This window comes from Podarcis vaucheri (genome assembly GCF_965113315.1).
Source record: "Podarcis vaucheri genome assembly, chromosome: 18".
Lineage (NCBI taxonomy): Eukaryota > Metazoa > Chordata > Lepidosauria > Squamata > Lacertidae > Podarcis > Podarcis vaucheri.
In genome coordinates, this window is record NC_138756.1 from 11,179,099 (window position 1) to 11,201,925 (window position 22,827).

At 49.6% G+C, this 22,827-nt stretch overlaps 1 protein-coding gene across 2 annotated transcripts in view; it reads right to left on the reverse strand.

Moving 5' to 3' along the window:
• LOC309522745 (protein unc-13 homolog A) overlaps nucleotides 1–22,827 on the reverse strand; it is a 106,091-nt gene that overhangs the window by 3,977 nt on the left and 79,287 nt on the right. The window contains exons 36-40 of one of the 2 annotated variants that reach the window (XM_082206269.1): nucleotides 17,122–17,160; nucleotides 14,918–14,947; nucleotides 8,620–8,676; nucleotides 7,554–7,634; nucleotides 6,161–6,308 (exon numbers count right to left, since the gene is read on the reverse strand). In XM_082206269.1, coding sequence (XP_082062395.1) covers nucleotides 6,161–6,308; nucleotides 7,554–7,634; nucleotides 8,620–8,676; nucleotides 14,918–14,947; nucleotides 17,122–17,160 — 355 coding nt within the window. The remainder of the gene's footprint in view (nucleotides 1–6,160; nucleotides 6,309–7,553; nucleotides 7,635–8,619; nucleotides 8,677–14,917; nucleotides 14,948–17,121; nucleotides 17,161–22,827) is intronic. The other variant, XM_082206268.1, reaches the window with a different exon arrangement.

The window sequence follows — 22,827 nt, forward strand, 5'->3', positions numbered from 1 at the left end:
GTTCTGTCCCTATAATTCCCAAAAGAAAATCTTCTGGGGTTTTTGGTTTTTTTTACAAACTTTATTTTAAACATCCTTTTCATTTTGTCATATATAATCTCCCAAATGATATTTGGTTCCCCCAATTTCAGCTGAAAACGCAACTTTGATTTGCAAACAGCTGAAAGTCTGCAAATTCTTGGCAACAATGGGGTGTTGAACAATTTTGATTTCAGCCGCAGATATAGACAGACCCTGGTTATTGATGCGTCCATCTTATAATTTTGATGCGAGCCACTTAAATGCTTTGCAGTATATCTAAACCCTGTTAGTGACCGATAACCAGAATAACAGAGTCGTCAGAATAGACAGATAGCAAGCTTTGGTGACCTCAGCCAAACAACAAGGTGAAAATCATTCCTTCCCAGTTCCCAGTTCGGTAACAATACCCAAAATCCCCTGTGCCCTTTCATGGTCCAAGAAGCAGGATTAAAAACCAGTCCATCATTCAAACAGGCTTCCTCCGCTGAGGAACGTATTCATGCAGCAAAGGCAGAGAAGGAAAAGGAATGGGTGAGGAGGAGGAAAGAGAGGCAGCTATTTGACAGATGGCAACCAGGGAAAGGTGGCCGAGCAAATGGGGAGAGAAAAAGAAGAGTTTGGGAACCAAAATTGCGTCCGCAACCCACCCACATTCAGTGGCTCAGGTCTTGAGGATGGGGGGGGGGGAAGGAGGCCACGGCTGCAGATCTCAGAATTACGGGGGCCCTGAGCCAAATGGGAATGTCCAGGGCGGCAGGAGAGGATATATACAGTGGTGCCCCGCAAGACGAACGCCTCGGAAGACGAAAAACTCGCTAGACGAAGGAGTTTTTCGTTTTCTTAGCCGCTTCGCAAGACGCATTTCCCTATGGGCTTGCTTCGCAAAACGAAGCTTGCCCCGCAAGCTCCGGGGATAGCGGGGAAGCGCAGCGCGTCTTCCCCGCTGTCCCCGGACCTCTTTTGAAGCAAGGGGCGGCGGGGAGAAGATCGCTTCTCCCCGTTGCCAGCCCCGCAATCTCCGGGGACAGAGGGGAAGGCGCGTCGCCTTCCCCTCTCTCCCCGGACCCCTTTTGAACCAAGGGGTGGCAACGGGGGAAAGCGATCTTCTCCTCTCCACCCCTTGCTTCAAAAGAGGGGACAGAGGGGCGCTTCCCCTCTGTCCCCGGACGGTCTCCATAGGAACGCATTGATTGATTTTCAATGCATTCCTATGGGAAACCGTGCTTCGCAAGACGAAAAACTCGCAAGAAGAAAAAACTTGCGGAACGAATTAATTTCGTCTTGCGAGGCACCACTGTAGTTTATTAATATCCTCCCTAACTTGCCCCAGCAAGTTCCTTTACTTAGCAGAGTTACATTCCCCTTTTTATACACACAGCAGAGAGCTGGTTGCAGGCTCGTGTGAGCCTCTCGCTTTTAGACAATTCAGTCTGATTGAATTGTGCGTTCCTGGTAAGTTCCCCTTAAGACATGCGAGGGAGTGTTTGGTCCAGCCAGTCAAAAACTTCCTGTTCCTCCTGGCTGGAGCATCCTTCCTTTTGCATGTGATAGAAGGTGGGCGTGACCTCACCTGTCCAGGTAACGAAAGGACAAGTCACGCAGCAACCTCTCTCTTTTCCCCTGTCTTCATTCTTTGGTTTGACCAGTTTTTAGCTAGGACTGCTCTGCTATCTCCCAGTTGGCAGAAGCACTGGGATTATTCCCCCATATGGAGTAGAGCCACACGTACATATTTGTAACTAACGTATTTTTGGCTCCATAAGACTCACTTTTTCCCTCCTAAAAAGTAAGGGGAAATGTGTGTGTGTCTTATGGAGCGAATGCAGGCTGCGCAGCTATCCCAGAAGCCAGAACAGCGAGAGGGATCGCTGCTTTCGCCGCGTAGCGATCCCTCTTGCTGTTCTGGCTTCTGAGATTCAGAATAATTTCCCCCCTTGTTTTCCTCCTCCAAAAACTAGGTCTGGTGCGTCTTATAGAGCGAAAAATACAGTAAGTCGGCCTTGAGGAATCCAACTGTGAACAGATGCTTTGCCAAGTTTTAAAAATCAGCCTGAGCAGAAAATTTAATGCTGGAAAAGAGGACATGTCCGGGGAATAGAGGACAGGCGGCAACCGTCGTACGAGGGAAAGTGCACAGCCTAGGAGGGAATGCAGCGATCCAGCTGAAAAACCTTTCTCTGCCCTTGCCTGGCAGATAGTCCTAGATCTTCAGCCATTGCCCATTTCATGCAGAAGGAAGGTTTGGGAAGGCTGGGGCAATGCACGCACACGCACGCACAATCGCCCACTCGCACGGGCATCGTGCCAACTCCAGAGTCGCATGCGGAGACTCGGTCTCTCGATCCAGGAACCGAAGCTGGAAACAAACAGGTCATTTCCAAAAGGCAAGCACGGGAGGATGGTGCAAAACCCAAAAGCTGCCCCTTTTCCCCTGCCCGGTTTCCTCCGCCTGAGTGCTTGCTTGTGCAAGGAGTGCAGGGTCTCATTCTGATGCGTTCAGTGCATAACGTTGTGGAGAGGGGATGGAGGAACCCCCCTGAGCAGAGCTAGTCAAAAGCGAGGCAGAGAGGAAAATGGGGAGCAATTTTCGGCTTGCATGTCCCTTTCCCTGTCGGGTCTGCAGAGGGTGAAAGTTTGGGGTTTTTTGCTAGCCCGGGTCAGGGTGGCGAGGAAAGGGGTGGGTGAGTGGAGGGGGTCCAGGATGGGTGCAATCCAGGAAGGAGAGGAGGTGTTGGGAGGAGAGTTCGAGACGTACCCTTCTCAGGATATATTTCTTCACTAAGAGTAAACCTAACACCTTTGCCACCATGGACTAAGGATGACAAAAGGCAAAGTTGGGAGATAAAGAAATGTCAAGGAGGGAAGTAAAGGAAGAGGAGGTTAAAAGGAAGGGTAAGAGAAAGGAAGAGGGGGGAAGGGAAGGGAAGAAGGTAGAGATGACAAGGGGGGGGAGGTCAGTGCAGAAGAAAATGCAGAAAGGATAAGGACAAGGAGGGAGAGAAAAGTAAGGCAGATAGAGAGAAGGAAGAGGAAAGGTAATCGGAGAAGAGAAGGTGGGAAGAAAATTTAAGAAGGAAAGGAAGGAATAGAAAAGCAGATAGAAAGAAGGAAGGAAAGAAGGAAGGAAAATATAAGAAGGAAGGAAAGGAATAGAAAAGCAGAAGGAAGGAAGGAAGGAAAATAAATATAAGAAGGAAAGGAAGAAAAAAAAGAAGGAAAGAAAGGAATAGAAAAGCAGTAAGAAGGAAGGAAAGGAATAGAAAAGCAGAAGGAAGGAAGGAAGGAAAGAAGGAAGGAAAATATAAGAAGAAAGGAAAGGAATAGAAAAGCAGAAAGAAGGAAGGAAGGAAAATAAATATAAGAAGGAAAGGAAGGAATAGAAAGGAGATAGAAAGAAGGAAGGAAAATATAAGAAGGATAGAAAATCAGATGGAAAGAAGGGAAGAAAAATTCAGAAGAAGAGAAAGGAAGGTGGAGAGAAAGAATGAAAGAAAGAAGGGTAAAAAGGGACAATGGTAGAAAGAATGGGTAAGAAGAAGACAAAGAAAAGAACAAAGGTAGAAATGAAGTTTGAGAAAAAGAAGGTGACGGGACAACAGGAGAAAAGGTTAGAAGAGAACAAAAAGTAGGCAGAAAGGACAAGAAAGAGAAAGAATTGAAAAGAAGACCGAGAGAAGGAAAGACAAACAGTTGGAAGAGGAGATAAAGAAGGATAAGCATAGGAAAGAAGACAGAAGTGAAGAAAGGAAAGGGTACGAAGAGGAAAAAGGAAAGAAAGAAGGGAAGAAAGAACGGATAAAAACAAGGGTAGGAAGAGAGAGAAAAGAAAGGAAGGGCAAAAGAAGAAAAATAATTTAGAGGCAAAGAAAACCAAGAGAAGGAAGAGAAGAAAGGAAGGTGAACGGGAAGGGTGACAAGAGAAATTGGAGAGAAAGAGAAAAGAACACACAAGATGGTTTACGGTAGAAGCAAGAGAGGGAAAATGTGCGAAGGGAGGGATGGAAAAAGGCAAGAGAAAAAAGAGAGAAGAGATAGATCAGATACTGTAGATTCACACACTGACTCGAGTCGTAGCTGGAGAATTCAGAATATAACGTTATAGCAATCACCAAGTTCAATAACTCTAGGGGGGAGAGGGGAACGGTCAGGAGGGCTAGATCGCTGTATGGATATTTTGAACGTATTTTTCTGATGCATCCTGTTTTTATTTTAAAGAGCTCTGCCGGTAGAAACCTGAATACTCCCTTTGGGTGTCTTTTACCCTGTTTGGTCTCTTTGTCAAACCAGCTAGTAGATCCCATTTGCTTTTTTGAGCCACTGATTTTAATCTCAATTCTTAAGTGGTCTTGCAGCCTATCAGTCTTAAATGATTTCATGGCCTCAGCAGCGGACGTATCTGAAAAAATAGCAGCTTGGATAGCCTAGTTTAAATCATCTGTACAAAGAAAGCGAGTTAATGCTAAATTAAGTAATGGGGTCCATTTAATTCTGTTGGCTGCGGTTATGCCTAAGTTTGGGATTCGGGTGGCGCTGTGGGTTAAACCACAGAGCCTAGGACTTGCTGATCAGAAGGTCGGCGGTTCGAATCCCCGTGATGGGGTGAGCTCCCGTTGCTCGGTCCCTGCTCCTGCCAACCTAGCAGTTCGAAAGCACGTCAAAGTGCAAGTAGATAAATAGGTACCACTCCGGCGGGAAGGTAAACGGCATTTCCGTGCGCTGCTCTGGTTCGCCAGAAGCGGCTTAGTCCTGCTGGCCACATGACCCGGAAGCTGTACGCCGGCTCCGTCGGCCAGTAAAGTGAGATGAGCGCCGCAACCCCAGAGTCGGCCACGACTGGACCTAATAGTCAGGGGTCCCTTTACCTTTACCTTTATGCCTAAGTTTGCGTCTGGAGATAAATTTGAGTTTCTAAGGAAGGGTTGTTAACTCATGGACCCGAGAGCACCATTCTTAAGGGCAGGTGATCGCTTGCAATACTATGGTCCGCTTCAAACTCCCTAACAAACTTATGTGTGAATTGTGAGATTGCAATATAATCTAGGATGCTTCCGCTGAACTCTGTAAAATCATAGAATCATAGAATCCTAGAGTTGGAAGAGACCACCAGGGCCATCGAGTCCAACCCCCTGCCAAGCAGGAAACACCATCAGAGCACTCCTGACATATGGTTGTCAAGCCTCTGCTTAAAGACCTCCAAAGCAGGAGACTCCACCACACTCCTTGGCAGCAAATGCCACTGTCTAACAGCTCTTACCGTCAGGAAGTTCTTCCTAATGTTTAGGTGGAATCTTCTTTCTTATCATTTGGATCCATTGCTATGGGTACATTCCCTGGGCCATTCTTGAACAATATTTGCACAGGTCCGGGCAATGATTTATCTCAAAAGGAGTCGGCTCGTACACTTCAAAATGCGGAATATTAAATATCTTTAACGTTCGGCACAGACGGCGGTCCCAGTTGACGGGAAAGAGGCCCCCGGCCCCTCCGGACAACTTCAAGAACCTGCAAGAATCTGGCCTCTCTTTTTGGTTTAATGGTAAAGGTAAAGGGACCCCTGACCTTTAGGTCCAGTCGTGGCCGACTCTGGGGTTGCGGCGCTCATCTCGCTTTATTGGCCGAGGGAGCCTCCCCATTGTCTTTTCCTTCACAAATCCTGTCTTAAGGGTATGTCTGTGTATGAATAGGGTGTGAGCCTGTGACCTGGCCCAGGAACTAAGTATTTATCATTACAAAAGACTGGCCAGGCTTTCCAGGAAATCCAATCAAGTGACCTGCCAGACAGGAGATAAACAACACACTCAAATTTCTGTTGTAGACCGCCTCTTCTGTGATGTAGGTGTGATGTATCTGAGGGGTGGTCTTAGCTTACACCCCTTCTGTGATGTATGTATGATGTTTCTGGGGGTGGGCTTGATCTACAGGGGGGCAATTTTCAAAAGTCTTTATAAGGTCTTTCACACCATTTTTCTGGGTCCCTCCTCTCTCCTGCAAGTGAGGGGAGCACCCTGTTGCAACAGATCAATAAAGGCCAAGCCTACAGGCTGCTGTTTTGCTCCAGTAATCCTGGTTGGTGTCTTTGTTTTTGTCCAAGGGAGCCCTCGGATTTTCCCGTTAACTCTGCTTCGCCAGCGGCGCTTACCTTGAGAGGACTGCGTCTGCACGAAGGTTTTGATGAGCAGGTCTGTGGCTTGCGTGTAAAGAGAAAGGGCGTAACGCAGAGACTGAAGGTCCGGGCTCTTCTCCAAAAAGGTTTTCTTCAGGCCGACGCCTCCTGCGTGAAAGTATTGCTAAATCGGGGTGGAGAGAGGGGAGAGGATTGGGATGGGAGACGATATCAGCGGTGGTCCGGTCAACGCTGCAAACCCACAGAGCTGCGGACACACCATCACATTTGCAACGTACTGGCTGAGACGATAATAGCGGCAATGACGACCGCAGGCTGACATGAGGACTAACCACATACCATATTTTTTGCTCTATAAGACTCCCTTTTCCCCTCCTAAAAAGTAAGGGGAAATGTGTGTGCGTCTAATGGAGCGAATGCAGGCTGCGCAGCTATCCCAGAAGCCAGAACAGCAAGAGGGATTGCTGCTTTCGCTGCGCAGCGATCTCTCTTGCTGTTCTGGCTTCTGGGATTGAGAATATTTTTTTCCTTGTTTTCCTCCTCCAAAAACTAGGTGCGTCTTGTGGTCTGGTGCGTCTTATAGGGCGAAAAATACAGGTAGTCGGTTTTATTGCACATAGCCAAAGGCTGCCACAATGTACAGAGAATCATTCAACAAATAATAATAATAATAATAATAATAATAATAATAATAATAATAATAATAATAATTTTGTTTATACCCCCCATCCCAGCCAAGACCGGGCTCGGGGCAGCTAACGCCAGATACAAAACAATTGATTGAAATACAACTTAAAAACCAAGATTAAAATACAACATTAAAATGCAGCCTCATTTCAGCCCAATTCAACTCAACGAGGTTTTCCCCGCAGGTGAGTGCGTCTAGCCTGGCGAACCAAGTTCCTAGTCCTCTTTACCATACGCACAACATGTTTTGTTTTTTTTTTAAATGAAAGCACCCGTAAAGTTTAAAGCCATTGAGAATAAATAAAACGACGCAACCAAACCGGACACCTCCCACATAAATCGCAATAGGATCTAAAAGATAAAGATACAATTATCAAATCATCCGTTCTAGCATGCACAACAAAATAATATAATCTGAGCAGTCGGGATTATTAATTGTATTATAATTTGGTATTGACAATGAGGCTTTTACTGGGCCACTGTAACTGAAAACTAATAATAATCATTATACAAAAATAAAATAAAATAAAATAAAATAAAGATACGAAACAAGAACAGCAACCCAATAACAGCAGGATTTTGCCCATGGTGAACTGGACAACCTGCCCTCAAGACATGGGGCAAGGCAGTCTGGAACACACCCCGCTTTTGCAGAGGGTTAGGCTAGATGACCGCTGGAGGCCCCGCTCCGTTCGACAATTCTAGGATTCTATGCTCTCACCTTGATAGTGTCCAGGGCCAACTCCACCACAGCGCACTGCTTGGGCGTCAAACTCTTGGCTTCCTCACGCACCATGTGGTCCTGGGTGGGATGAAGAAGAAGTCATGTCCGCCCTCTTCCAACGACGAACAGGCTTCCTTTTCCAGGTGGGGACGACGTACCCCCTGGCAACCCTCGTTTCGAAGCCCCTTTTGCCGTCTCATAACCCGTGTCGCGTTTGCCCTACGCCCGGATTCCCCCGTTCGGGATTCCGACGACGGAATTGGCGCCCAGGGAGAGTTTTGGGGGTGAATCAGTGAAACGCCCGGATTTTTTACTCCTTGAAATATGGCAGCCCTTGCGTTGGCGCCCAGGGAGAGTTTTGGGGGTGAATTGGCGAATCACCCGGATTTTTTACTTCTTGAAATATGGCAGCCCTTGCGTTGGCGCCCAGGGAGAGTTTTGGGGGTCAATCAGTGAAACACCCGGATTTTTTACTCCTTGAAATATGGCAGCCCTTGCGTTGGCGCCCAGGGAGAGTTTTGGGGGTCAATCAGTGAAACACCCGGATTTTTTACTCCTTGAAATATGGCAGCCCTTGCGTTGGCGCCCAGGGAGAGTTTTGGGGGTGAATCGGCGAGTCGCCCGGATTTTTTACTTCTTGAAATATGAAACCCTTGCGTTGGCGCCCAGGGAGAGTTTTGGGGGTCAATCAGTGAAACGCCTGGATTTTTTACTCCTTGAAATATGGCAGCCCTTGCGTTGGCGCCCAGGGAGAGTTTTGGGGGTGAGTTGGCGAATCACCCGGATTTTTTACTTCTTGAAATATGGGAGCCCTTGCGTTGGCACCCAGGGAGTTTTGGGGGTCAATCCGCTGTCTCCTTGTTTTCTGTTGTCGGACTCAGAAGGGAAGAAGATGGAGGCCAGTCTAGAACTAGCTAATTCTCTGCCTGTCGTTGTCTCTGGCGCCACCTAATGTCCGGCTCCCTGCTTTGTGCCCAACCAGGCCCAAGAAGCACAAACGACCGCCGTCCTCTGCAACGCAGCTCCTTGAATTCTGTGGAACCCAAAACCCCGCGTTTCTCACCTTGAGTTTCGAAAGCTGACCGAGTTCCTTGGCTGCGTTGAAGATCATCTGCGTGCCCTGGGAGGGGGGAGGGCAAAAGGAGGGGTGGAAAGAAGAAAGGGAAGGAAAAAATAACAGAAAGATAAAAGGTAGCTATGTTTCTGCTGAAACCTCAGCTATCCTTTCCCATTCGATGCTAAGAAATTCAGGGCGAGGTTTCACCCACGAAGCTTTGCTCCCCAAGAGTGTCGCACCCGGAATTTTCCCACCTACCCATCTCAAAGGGAAGGCGGAACAAAGCGATTCTGACCCTGCAAACCTAAACAAGATCCGTCCTTTAATTTGCAAAGCCTTGGCCCTGGCGTTTGGGGGCCGGTCGCTCCCCAGTGTGACAAAATACCGGGAGGCAGAATACCAGGGTATCGAATGGCGTCCGATACCCCAAATAAAGGGTCAGGATCCAGACAGGTTTGTTTATAGATTGCATATGCCAGAGGTTTTCAACCTTTTTGGGTTGTGATAGGAATTTTGAGGTCTTAGATATATGGTAATGTTCATAAGTGTACCAACCAAGCACGTACATAGATCAGCACAGGAAGACCGACCCGGAACCATTTTTGATTCCGAAACTAACCAAAGGTTTTCTCTGCAAGGTCAAAGTGGAAAAGCCTCCCCATTGTCTTTTCCTTCACAAACCCTGTCTTAAGGGTATGTCTGTGTATGAATAGGGTGTGAGCCTGTGACCTGGCCCAGGAACTAAGTATTTATCACTACAAAAGACTAGCCAGGCTACCCAGGAAATCCAATCAAGTAACCTGCCAGACAGGAGAGAAAAACAATATTCAAATTTCTGTTTTAGACCGCCTTTTCTGTGATGTAGGTATGATGTATCTGGGGGGTGGTCTTAGGTTACACCCCTTCTGTGATGTATGTATGATGTTTCTGGGGGTGGTCTTGATCTAAAGGTAAAGGGACCCCTGACCATTAGGTCCAGTCGTGGCTGACTCTAGGGTTGTGGCGCTCATCTCGCTTTACTGGCCAAGGGAGCCGGCGTACAGCTTCCGGGTCTTGTGGCCAGCAGGACTAAGCCGCTTTTGGCAAACCAGAGCAGCGCACGGAAACGCCGTTTACCTTCCCGCCAGAGCGGTACCTATTTATCTACTTGCACTTTGACGTGCTTTCAAACTGCTAGGTTGGCAGGAGCAGGGACCGAGCAACAGGAGCTCACCCCGTCACTGCGGGGATTCGAACCGCCAACCTTCTGATCGGCAAGCCCTAGGCTCTGTGGTTTAACCCACAGCGCCACCCGCGTCCCTGGTCTTTATCAAGAGGGTGTCAATTTCAAAAGTCCATATAACTCCTTGCCTGCCATTGTTCTGGGTTCCTCCTCTTTTCCTGCGTGTGAGGGGAGCACCCTGTTGCAACAGATCGATAAAGATCAGGCTTACTAGATGCCTTGCTTCTCAATATTCTCTGCTTGGCCTCTGTTATTTTCTCCTACCAATAGGGAACCTACGTAAGGACTCTATATGGGATCTTGGATACCCCATAAGGGAAAAGGGCAATTCTTGTTTACAACAGAGTCCACAGCTCCCCTGAACTACATTTGTCTGCTTTACCCCTAGAATCCTAGAATCCTAGAGTTGGAAGAGACCACCAGGGCCATCGAGTCCAACCCCCTGCCAAGCAGGAAAGACCATCAGAGCACTCCTGACATATGGTTGTCAAGCCTCTGCTTAAAGACCTCCAAAGTAGGAGACTCCACCACACTCCTTGGCAGCAAATTCCACTGTCAAACAGCTCTTACTGTCAGGAAGTTCTTCCTAATGTTTAGGTGGAATCTTCTTTCTTGTAGTTTGGATCCATTGCTCCGTGTCCGCTTCTCCGGAGCAGCAGAAAACAACCTTTCTCCCTCCTCTATGTGACCTCCTTTTATATATTTGAACATGGCTATCATATCACCCCTTAACCTCCTCTTCTCCAGGCTAAACATGCCCAGCTCCCTTAGCCGTTCCTCATAAGGCATCGTTTCCAGGCCTTTGACCATTTTGGTTGCCCTTCTCTGGACACGTTCCAGTTTGTGGGGCTCAGGAGCCCAGTTAGGTTCCCCCCTTCCCTGCAGAGCTGGCAGCCCCTCGCCCTTTTTCGAACCCCCTCGTGGAGCGTTCCCTCGGCCTCCTCTCCCCTCTCCTAGGGGGTCTTCCGGGCACCCGCTGGTCTCTGAGCTGCCCCAAAAGAGAGGTGCCTCCTCACGCTGCCTCACAGGGGCCTGGGACTTGTCTGTCCATTCCCAACATCAACAATGTCTAGGCAACACAATGACCATGCACATACGCAACGGACAATCTTTTCTAGAATCCCTTCAAACCGTAACAAGTCCAAAACGAAATCTTTCGTCCCAAAGCCTCCGAAAACCTTTAAATGAAGCGAGGTACGCGACTTCGTACAGTGAAAGACAAGCTGTGAAGCTTTGGGTATTCGGCAAATATGATGTCCAACGATTCCAGATATTGACTACTGTTTCGTAGAATTCTTCGTCAGCGCGGTGAGTGGATATAGAATTGCTTCATGAACCCATCTGCTTTCGAATGAATGTATGTAAATGAAAATATCAACAGCTGTGGAACAGTGATCATGTAGTAATGTAGTCACCACCTCACTTCATTTAAGGTACCAGTCAATGACACCCCACAGCAGCCTCAAACCAAGGCTAGGACAGCGACCCTTGACACGGGCACCATATATACCCAACGGCAAAGAGGCTCAGAAAAACGCGGCAGCTAGACTGGTGACTGGGAGCGGCCGCAGAGACCACATAACACCGGTCCTGAAATACCTACATTTGCTCCCAATAAGTTTCCGAGCACAATTCAAAGTGTTGGTGCTGACCTTGAAAGCCCTAAACGGCCTCAGTCCAGTATCCCTGAAGGAGCGTCTCCACCCCCATCGTCCAGCCCGGACACCTGGGTTCATCTCCCGAGGGCCTTCTGGCGGTTCCCTCATTGCAAGAAGCCAAGTTACAGGGAATCAGGCAGAGGGCCTTCTCGGTGGTGGCGCCCTCCCTGTGGAACGCCCTCCCACCAGATGTCAAAGAGAACAACAACTACCAGGCTTTCAGAAGACATCTGAAGGCAGCCCTGTTTCGGGAAGCTTTTAATGTTTGATGTATTATAGTATTTTAATATTCTTTTGGAAGCCGCCCAGAGTGGCTGGGGAAGCCCAGCCAGATGGGCGGGGTATAAATAATAAATTATTATTATTATTATAAAAACAGTTTATAAAATTGCAGCGATAAGCAGATCCCATGCATCGTACTCTATCCAATACACAATCAAATAATTGCCAAAATTCAACGGTTTGACGGATTTCCTTGGTTTTGACGGCTAATGACTCCTCTGGAAGAGGGGAGTCCAGGTTTCCCCTGCCTCGATAATCCCTTAAGCATAAGGTCACGTACTCCTTGCACCTCCAGAAGGTGTGTGATGGCCTGGGATTCGGACTCGGAGGCTGAACCTGAGGAATCCCGGCCTGCACAGGAGTCCCCGCCTCCAGAACCAGCTGAGCCGGGGCTGGGGCCTGAGCCTGAAGGGTCCTCACCTGTGCTGTGTCCTCAGGTGAGTCTGCTCTGCCTCCGGAGGTGATGGAGGACCCGTTGCCTGCAGGAGCTCCACTCTCAGCCCCGTCAGGGGAAGCTGAGGTTGCCTCTGGGTCCGGTCACCCTCCAGCCTCTCCTGAGCTGCAGAGGCTCAGGGCAGAGAGGCGGAGGGAACTAAGTTCCCGCAGGAGGAGTGCTCGTCTCCAGGCCAGGAGAGGCGAGTCACCAGAGGATCGGGGCTGCCCTATGCCTCGGGGCAGATAAAAGCCGGCCAGCCCCAGTCCCAGGTTGCTGGAGCCACATTGTTGGTAGCCTGTTCCTGCCTTCACCCTGTCCTGCTCTTCTGCCAGAGTTCCTGACCTCACCCGACTCCCTGCCTTGGACCCAGCTTCAGCCTCCATACCGCACCCTCGACCTCGGACTGAATTGGACCTCGCCGCACGGTTAACCCTCGGTTCCAGCACAAGGTGTGAATTTAGCCACACAATAGGAAATAGGAGGCAATCAAGGGCAGCGTATATCCAGGGCCGTCTTAACCATAGGTGTTAGGGGCGCGGGGCGCCCGGCCGCCGGGCTCTCAGGGACGGCAGGCCGAGAGTCCAGGGCCCCAGAGTTGGAGTCCAGGGAACGGCCCGCCCGTCGGAGCGCTGTGGCGGGGTCTTCTGCTGTGGGCGGCTCTCTGCCGCGAATTCGGGGGCAAGCGAGCCAGCGAGGCGGTGAGGCGGCCGGCTGGCTCTGTCCTCCTGCACGCCTGGGATTGGCATAGGGCCATGGAGAGGCGAGCCCAGAGGCCGCCTCACGCTCCTCTGTGCCCTGCTGTGCCCTGCCTGCGAGCCTTGAAGGCCGGGCCAGAGTGTACTGCCCCCCCCAAAAAAGGTTGACAACTCAGCAACTTGGGGGGTGGCGACGCAGGGTTGTTTTTTGCACCTCTCATCGATATTTCCATATGTCGATTTTTATCTCTCCAGGCTTCTTTGTCTCTGGCTGTGCGGTCCTCAATCATGTCAGAAAACAGATAACCTTTCGTTCGTCGAGTGAAGATTTGTTTGTGTAATGTACCCTTTCAACAGGTGTTTTTTTTTTACTCGCTGTTTTGCTTCTTTAGCTTGGTTGGCGAGACCCCAGGGGATTGGCACCCCAACTAGCTGTGCAGCGCAGTAAATCCGCACCCTGGGATTTCTCCTTATCGGGCAGAACACACCCCAGAGTCTTAGGACTGTGTTACAGGGATTTATGTATAGGTTTTTTGGGCGGTTGCCCCTCCAGCAGATATCACGCGCATGCAGCCCACTACCAAAACCAGCACAATCGCCTTTGTGACTTTTGTGATTTGTCCCCACAAAACACTTCATCGCAGTTTCTTCCTATCTATTCAAAGGGCCTCTGCTGCACGATACCAAATGTCAGAATTGACTGATCAATGTTCCTATGTACTGGCTCACTGGGAAACTTCAGAAATTCATCTAGACAGGTGAGCTCAGCTCCTCAGCAGCCCCTCTGCCTGAGTGATAATCCCTGGCATCCTGATACCTGAGTGCCAGACAGGTAGCCAGTCCAGAAATAACAAACCCAGATGAAGACAAAAGGGTGGGATGAACTTGGCTGGGAAACAAGGAAATGTAAATATCTCTTTTCTTACACTTGATGGGTGTTTTGTGGAGGGCAAGGGGAACCATGGGGCAGGGTCCAGGATGGTCAGATTACGGCCACCGGACCTCCCCTTTCATGATGTAACCGCGATGTATGAGTGATGTATTTTGGGGGCTGTAACATGGGGATTAAAGGTAAAGGTAAAGGTACCCCTGCCCGTACGGGCCAGTCGTGTCCAACTCTAGGGTTGTGCGCCCATCTCACTTAAGAGGCCGGGGGCCAGCGCTGTCCGGAGACACTTCCGGGTCACGTGGCCAGCGTGACGAAGCTGCTCTGGCGAGCCAGCACCAGCGCAGCACACGGAAACGCCGTTTACCTTCCCGCTATAAAGCGGTACCTCTTTATCTACTTGCACTTAAGGGTGCTTTTGAACTTCTAGGTGGGCAGGAGCTGGGACCGAAAGACGGGAGCTCACCCTGCCGCGGGGATTCGAACCGCCGACCATACGATCGGCAAGCCCTAGGCGCTGAGGTTTTACCCACAGCGCCACCCGCATCCCTAACATGGGGATTAGCAGCTAATAAAAGTTTGGGGGCTCTTTTGTTCGGGGCTACCATCTTGTTCCACCTGGTGGCAGGTGGGAGTCCTGTCACGACAGTCTTCAATAAAGACCAAGCCTCCTGGCTGCTGTTTTGCTCTGGGATTCCTGGCTGGTGTCCTTGTTTTTTGCCCAAGGGAGCCTTCAGATTTCTCCGTTAACAACTGCCAACCTTGATTTCCCACAACACTATGCCCTTACATACATGCAGGCAGGCAAAGCAAGCTGAGAAACAGACCGAGAAGTAAAATAAGGGGTTATTTCCCCCTAACCCCCACCCCATCACCACCAGGGAGGGTCACTTAAAAAACAGAGATCAGCAGACACAAATTTAGCACAACTTTTTCCAAAAAACACAGCAGCCAGGTAAATCCAGTTAGCGACACCCGGGAAAAGAGAGGAGGACAGATGGATACGACAACCACGGAGTCAAAAAACCACAGGCGGGGGGCGGGGGGGGGCAGACATGGGAATCTGCGGACAGAGGGCAGGAGGAAGACGGAAGCAGGGTTAAGAATTAAACGGAGTATCCTTACTTCGGTGTGACTGGGGGCCTTCGCCCTGCTCTGCGGAAAAGAACAGCAGGGTTTTTATATACTTTCAGCAAACACATTTCCATAACATTGATATGCTTTCAGCTACCCCACACAGACATTGCCTTCCCTCTCTCCCGGCCAGGACTCAGATTCCATTTCGACAGGCCTTCAATTGTGTTGATTGATCGGTGATTGATTGATTGATCGACCAGGTTCTGTCCCCGGCACAAGGCGAGTTTTGCGGGGCAAGGACACAAACGCACAGACTCCCTTCTCTACCCCAGAAGTCTGTCTTCGGACCCCAGGCCGGCCACCCCTTGCTAGCGTTATGAACATTATAAGGTCTAAGATGTGAAATAAATGGACCAGGCAAACGCATACATAAATAGATAAACCTGTGGAATGGTTTCTTCAAATTTTAGGTTCATTATTGTTTCACAAGATGTGTATGTCTCTAGGCCAGAGCAAATAACATGATCTAGTTTTACAGCTGTGAAGCCATATAGCAGGTGCTGTTAGTAAAGGGTAAAGGGACCCCTGACCATTAGGTCCAGTCGTGGACGACTCTGGGGTTGCGGCGCTCATCTCGCTTTACTGGCCGAGGGAGCCGGAGTACAGCTTCCAGGTCATGTGGCCAGCAGGATTAAGCCACTTCTGGCGAACCAGAGCAGCGCACGGAAGCACCGTTCCCCTTCCCGCCGGAGCAGTACCTATTTATCTACTTGCACTTTGACATGCTTTCGAACGGCTAGGTTGGCAGGAGCTGGGACTGAGCAACGGGAGCTCACCCCATCGCGGGGATTCGAACCGCCGACCTTCTGATTGGCAAGCCCTAGGCTCTGTGGTTTAACCCACAGCGCCACCCGCGTCACTGCAGGTGCTTCTAAGTTGTGGTAATTAAGCTGTTGGGTATGGTATATAAAGAGCAGCATGTATCTCTCTCAGTACCCTGGTCATGCTCATGGATATATTGTAATTTAATTTAATGTCTAGATGGCGCCTAAGCAATTCCCGTTAATTCTTTCAGAGCATATTGCTTCATTTATGCCCTGCGGACCGTTGGAATAAGGCCCCTGGAAGGCTTGAATCTGGCCCCCGGTTCATGGTTCAACCATATCAACTCCTTGGAAATAGCAGTGCCCTCAGTCTCTGCCCTCTCTCCTCTGTCAAAAGTAGAGATTGTAGATGTCTTGGGGCAGGGGTCTAGCTGTAATGGTGGGCCCTGCAAGTCAACGCTGGTCTTGGGCAGCCCTGTTACGGAGGGGCGAGCTACCTGCGCCGAGAGACGCACCTCTCGCTCGCCGGACCTGCATGCCACGCACACACAACCGAAATCCATGCCACACAAATCTTTGGACACCTCCGGCCACCAGACGGGGACGACACACGACGACACACACACACCTCCACGACACAAGCACCACAACCCAGCCTCTCCTGATCTTCTGCCATTTCCTCTGTCCCTCTAAGACCGGGATAGGGAAATATGTGCTGCTGAATGCCCACCAGCCCTGGTAAAGGTAAAGGTAAAGGGACCCCTGACCATTAGGTCCTGTCGTGACCGACTCTGGGGTTGCGGTGCTCATCTCGCTTTATTGGCCGAGGGAGCCGGCGTACAGCTTCCGGTCATGTGGCCAGCAGGACTAAGCCGCTTCTGGCGAACCAGAACAGCACACGGAAACGCCGTTTACCTTCCCGCCGGAGCGGTACCTATTTATCTACTTGCACTGGTGTGCTTTCGAACTGCTAGGTTGGCAGGAGCAGGGATCGCGCAACGGGAGCTCACCCCGTCATTGCGGGGATTCGAACCACCGACATTCTGATCGGCAAGTCCTAGGCTCTGTGGTTTAACCCACAGCACCACCCGTGTCCCACCAACCCTGGTAATGCTGGCGAGAGCTGGAATCTGGCAACCCAATTCGAACAATTCCACCCCTTTGACCCGAAGGAAGAGGACCCCTTTCCAAAAAGAGGAATCGTCTCCATCTCTCCAGGAGAGCAGGGAATGACTCTTCTTAAGAGCAGGGATAGGGGAAGGTGCTTAGATGTTGCTGGACTCCATCTCCAAAGGTCAAGGAGTCCGGCAAGATCTGGAGGGACGCAGTGGGTTGCGCACCCCAGCTCTTTGGCCAGGGAAAGGATTTCTCGCTTGGACCTCCTGCCACGGACAAGACACTCAAGGAGCGGGAAAGGTCGATAATTACCTTCTCGGTCCCTTTGCCATGCTTTCTCAAGAGAGTGCCCTGCAGAGACAATCAATATCAAAAATCGATCAATGCGGAAGGGGAACGGGCGAGCGAGGAAGTCGAGCGAAGGGAGGGCAGGAGGGAGGAAGGAAGGACGGACAGACGGACGGACGAACTGTCATCTCAAGGCTCTCTCAAGGGAGCAGCAAGGCCAGACATGACTTTATTCTCCCTCCCCAAAGTCTCCCAGTACCTTTCTGAGCACAATTCAAAGTGTTGGGGCTGATCTTGGAAGCCCTAAATGGCCCAGTAGACCTGAAGGAGCGTCTTCATCCCCATTCCCCAGCCCGGACACTGGGGTCCATCTCCTGAGGGCCTTCTGGCAGTTCCCTCCCTGCGAGAAGTGAGGTTGCAGGGAACTAGAGAGAGGGCCTTCTCAGTGGTGGCGCCCGCCCTGTGGAATGCCCTCCCGTCAGACGTCAAGGAGATAAACAACTATCTGACTTTTAGAAGACATCTGAAGGCAGCCCTGTTATCTGATTTCACCCTCTCTAATACATTCTGCTGTTTAGTCAACCTCTTGCTTGCATTAGGAGAATGTTACCTCTTAAGACATGGGTAGGCAAACTAAGGCCCGGGGGCCGGATCCGGCCCAATCGCCTTCTAAATCCGGCCTGTGGACGGTCTGGGAATCAGCGTGTTTTTACATGAGTAGAATGAGTGCTTTTATTTAAAATGCATCTCTGGGTTATTTGTGGGGCATAGGAATTCGTTCATATCCCCCCCTCAAAATATAGTCTGGCCCCCCACAAGGTCTGAGGGACAGTGGACCGGCCCCCTGCTGAAAAAGCTTGCTGACCCCTGTTCTAAATGAATCCATCCACTAGCTTCCTGCTATATACAAGGGAATAGGCTCTACTAGTGCGATTGAGGAAGCATAATATTAATCAATATATCCTCTCCTACTATCCTCTTCCCACAGTTAAGGGAGGGCCAACTTACCAACCCCACCTCTGAAACGGATCGCAGGTTATGCAAATGGATACCTGAAGGAGCGTCTCCACCCCCATCGTTCAGCCCGGACACTGAGGTCCAGCGCCAAGGGCCTTCTGGCGGTTCCTTCGCTATGAGAAGCCAAGTTACAGGGAACCAGGCAGAGGGCCTTCTCGGTGGTGGCGCCTGCCCTGTGGAACGCCCTCCTACCAGATGTCAAAGAGAAAAATAACTACCAAACTTTTAGAAGACATCTGAAGGCAGCCCTGTTTAGGGAATCTTTTAATGTTTAATAGGTTATTGTATTTTAGTGTTCTGTTGGAAGCCGCCCAGAGTGGCTGGGGAGATCCAGCCAGATGGGTGGGGTATAAATATATTATTATTATTATTATTATTATTATTATTATTATTATTATTATTATTATTATTATTATTATTTCCCCTTTCTCAGGAGGAAAACCAGGTACAGTGCTACCTCTGGTTAAGTTACAGATAGGTAGCCGTGTTGGTCTGCCATAGTCAAAATAAAAAAATTCCTGTGTATCTGAAGAAGTGTGCATGCACACAAAAGCTCATACCAATAACTAACTTAGTTTTTCTTTAAGGTGCTACTGGTAGGATTTTTTTTATTTTGACCTCTGGTTAAGTTCTTAATTCGTTCCGGAGGCCCGTTCTTAACCTGAAACTGTTCTTGACCTGAAGCACCACTTTGGCTAATGGGGGCCTCCCGCTGCCGCCGCGCGATTCCTGTTCTCATCCTGAAGCAAAGTTCTTAACCCGAGGTACTATTTCTGGGTTAGCGGAGTCTGTAACCTGAAGCGCCTGTAACCCGAGGTACCACAGTATCTGGTGGGACAGGGAGAAAGTTTCCACCGAGACGCGACAGCTGGCGCAAAGCAGCTCAGTGACAAGAGGGAAGGGTTTTGGGGGTTCACAGAACAGAGGCGTTTTGGGGAAGGGTCGGGAGCAGGGAGAAGATAGAGGCACATTGGAGAAAGTAGCCAGCCACCACAGAACGACAGAGAAACCAGCTCAAATTACTCGGGAGGGGTTTGGGTTTGGGGTGGGGGGCACTAGACGCAAGGCACAAGGACAAAGAGAAAGAGACAAAGACAGACAGGGCTTTCACTTGCCGTACTTACAATCATCTGCCCAGGTGAGGGGAGCAATCGGAAAGAACAGCCGTCACGTGAGAATGAGCCTCAGGTCTGCCGCAAACCCACCCCGCAACCCCAAAACAACACACAACTCCGCGGCAACCCCACACAAAAGAGAAGGCGCAGCGCAACGCCTCCAGGGCGCACGGCCACGGGGCGCCCTCGGGACGCGGGGTTTGTGTGGGCGCGGAATGGAGACTGCGCCCCTAATATTTTTAGGCGTACCCCCAAGCCCCGAACCCCTGCCCCTTTGAGACAAATCCCACCCCCAGACCGTGAAGGCTGCAGTTTTTCCACCCGCAATTCAGTGTTAGACAAAAGGCGAATCAGTCTGAACAAAACCACACACCCCAAAATCATTTATTTCCAAATGCATCATAACTTAAAAAGAAAAGGGAAAAAAGTCAAACGCTTTCAGAACTGTCAGCTATGCCCGTTTCACTCTGACTTTTTAATTAATTTATTTCCTTGCTGAAAATGAAGAGATCTGGTGGATCCTATTGAAGGGTGTTTTTTTTTGGGGGGGGAGTCAGTCTGATTCTGTACCCCAGTAAGGGTGAGACTCTTTTTTAAAATTTTATTTTTTACCAACAACCAAAACACAAACGGTGAAAGCCCCAGGCGGCTGATACGTTGGGTATACATATTCAATACTTATTCAATAATATACTTCTTCAATAATATCGTGTTCAAATCAACCCTATGTACACCTTAACACTCCTCCCTCCACAAAGTTTATTTAACTTTTAACACTTGAATTGCCCCAAATTGTTCAAACCTGCCCAAATAATTCAATATCTTCTCAAACCAATCCTCCTCCTTTTCACTGACCTTAAACCCTTTCATTCTATGTCTCTTCGCAGTTAAAGGTAAAGGTAAAGGGACCCCTGACCATTAGGTCCAGTCGTGGCCGACTCTGGGCTTGCGGCGCTCATCTCGCTTTATTGGCCGAGGGAGCCAGCGTACAGCTTCCGGGTCATGTGGCCAGCATGACTAAGCCGCTTCTGGCGAACCAGAGCAGCGCACGGAAACGCCGTTTACCTTCCCGCCGGAGCGGTACCTATTTATCTACTTGCACTTTGACGTGCTTTCAAATTGCTAGGTTGGCAGGAGCAGGGACCGAGCAATGGGAGCTCACCCCGTCATTGCGGGGATTCGAACCACCGACCTTCTGATTGGCAAGTCCTAGGCTCTGTGGTTTAACCCACAGCGCCACCCTTTGTGGTTAAGTAGCCATTAATAGCAGTTTCCTCAATTATTTCCCCCACCCCATAACCTTTTTTAAAGCCATCTGGGTTGGTGGTTGCCACTGCTTCCTGTGGCAAAGAGTTCCGCAGGCTATCTTTATCTGTCCTGAATCTCCCAGTGTCTAGCCTCTTTGGATTCATGACTTCTAGTGCTCACGGAAACTCAGAATGGCAGAGCTGGAAGAGACCCCAGGGGTCATCTAGTCCAACCCCCTGCAACGCAGGAATCTTTTGCCCGACTTGTGACTCGAACCCACAACCCTAAAATCAGGAGCCTCATTCGCTGCTGACTGAGCTATCTCCCATTTCTGCACCGGTTTGCGGCTTAAAAACAACAACACATGAATGTCCATGCTGTAAATTTATCCTAGCGTACATTTCTGTATGCAATTCCCTCCCCCCAATTAAAAAGCACTTTTTGTTTTTGCAAATCAGTTTCCCCTAATACAGTACTCCGTCCCACTAATATATGCCTTTTCACAAACACACTTCTCCCCACAATTTGCATTCTTGTCCAGATTTCCTGACTGGGGAACAGCCTTCCAAAATTAATGTATGTACGGATTTTGAGTTGCAGTTCCGTTTCTGCCAGAGTACCATTTTGGAAAATTGCAGAAGCGGCCAGTTTGCATTGAAAACGTGAACCGAACCAAATTTCTCCTTCCCCTCTGCTCCTCGAGGGATGGCCACCCTTCTTATAAAAGCGTCGGCTAAACAAATAGTTGCATGATGTTAACTAACCCATGTTTCTTGTACCACGAAACTCAAGGCGGTCATAGGTCTGCCTCTCAGTTCCTGATATCCCCAAACATAAATACTATCCCTGCACCAACTTGCAATTTATTTATTTTTTAAGAAATCCAGAGGAAATCTCATATTGTGCACATCCTGTCTCGTGTAAGCATTTTTTTCTGCAAGCGATTTCCCCTAATATAGCCCCCCCCAAAATTGTTAGGTGATTTCCCCAAATATGTATATTTTCCCTTTAAAGGGTAACGGGAACCCTGACCATTAGGTCCAGTCGTGACCGACTCTGGGGTTGTGGCGCTCATCTCGCTTTATTGGCCAAGGGAGCCGGCGTACAGCTTCCGGGTCATGTGGCCAACAGGACTAAGCCGCTTCTGGCGAACCAGAGCAGCACACGGAAACGGCGTTTACCTTCCCGCCGGAGTGGTACCTATTTATCTACTTGCACATGACGTGCTTTCGAACCGCTAGGTTGGCAGGAGCAGGGACTGAGCAACAGGAGCTCACCCCATCAGGGGATTCAAACCGCCGACCTTCTGATTGGCAAGTCCTAGGCTCTGTGGTTTAACCCACAGCGCCACCCCTTTACATAAAGCTTTTCTGTTTTGTTTTACTGCATCACAGCATTTGGGTAAGAGTGAGTTTTGTAGGAGGTAGACATGGCTCAGACACGGCCGCAAGTCCCCCAGTGACACTCGGATCCGCCCCCCAAATAACACAGGAAAACAGGATTCCTCCCCAGCCAGCAAATTACTGGGGGGTTGGACAGGCAAACCCCTCATCTGAACACCTTCACTTTTAATCAAAGCGTACTCTACAAATACGGTGGCTAAACAGACTGTACCCAAAGATACAGGCGTTAGTTCACATCCCACCTGCAATTTACCGTATTTTTTGCTCTATAAGCCTCACTTTTCCACTCCTAAAAAGTAAGGGGAAATGTGTGTGCGTCTTATGGGGTGAATGCAGGCTGCGCAGCTATCCCAGAAGCCAGAACAGCAAGAGGGATTCCCTCTTGCTGTTCTGGCTTCTGAGATTCAGAATATTTTTTTCCTTCTTTTCGAGACTGCAATTCCCATCATCCCTGACCACTGGTCCTGCTAGCAAGGGATCATGGGAGTTGTAGGCCAAAAACATCTGGCTGAGGAAGCCTGCTGTAAGCTGAGCTGAAGGCAGCCTTTCTCAACCTGCAGGTCCCCAGATGTTGTCAAACTACAACTCCCATCACCCCTAGCTAGCAAGGCCAGAGCTCAGGGATGACGGGAGTTGTAGTCCAACAACATCTGGGGAGCCACAGGTTGAGAACGGCTGGCTTAGACTTAGACGGGAATCCGTCTCCTTAGATAGGTGATGGTGGGCACCCATCCAGACATTGCTGGACCCAAACTCCCAGCAGCCAGCAAAGCCAAGGGGCAAGAAAGCTGTGAGTTCGAATCCAGCAACATCTGAAGGGATACAGGTGAACTTTCTGTCCCGAGGGAAGCTAAATCCTACGCCCTGTATCCAGATTTGGATGAAGTCCTCTCTCTTCATATAGTTCCATTTACCGCATTTTTCGCCCTATAGGGCGCACTTTTCCC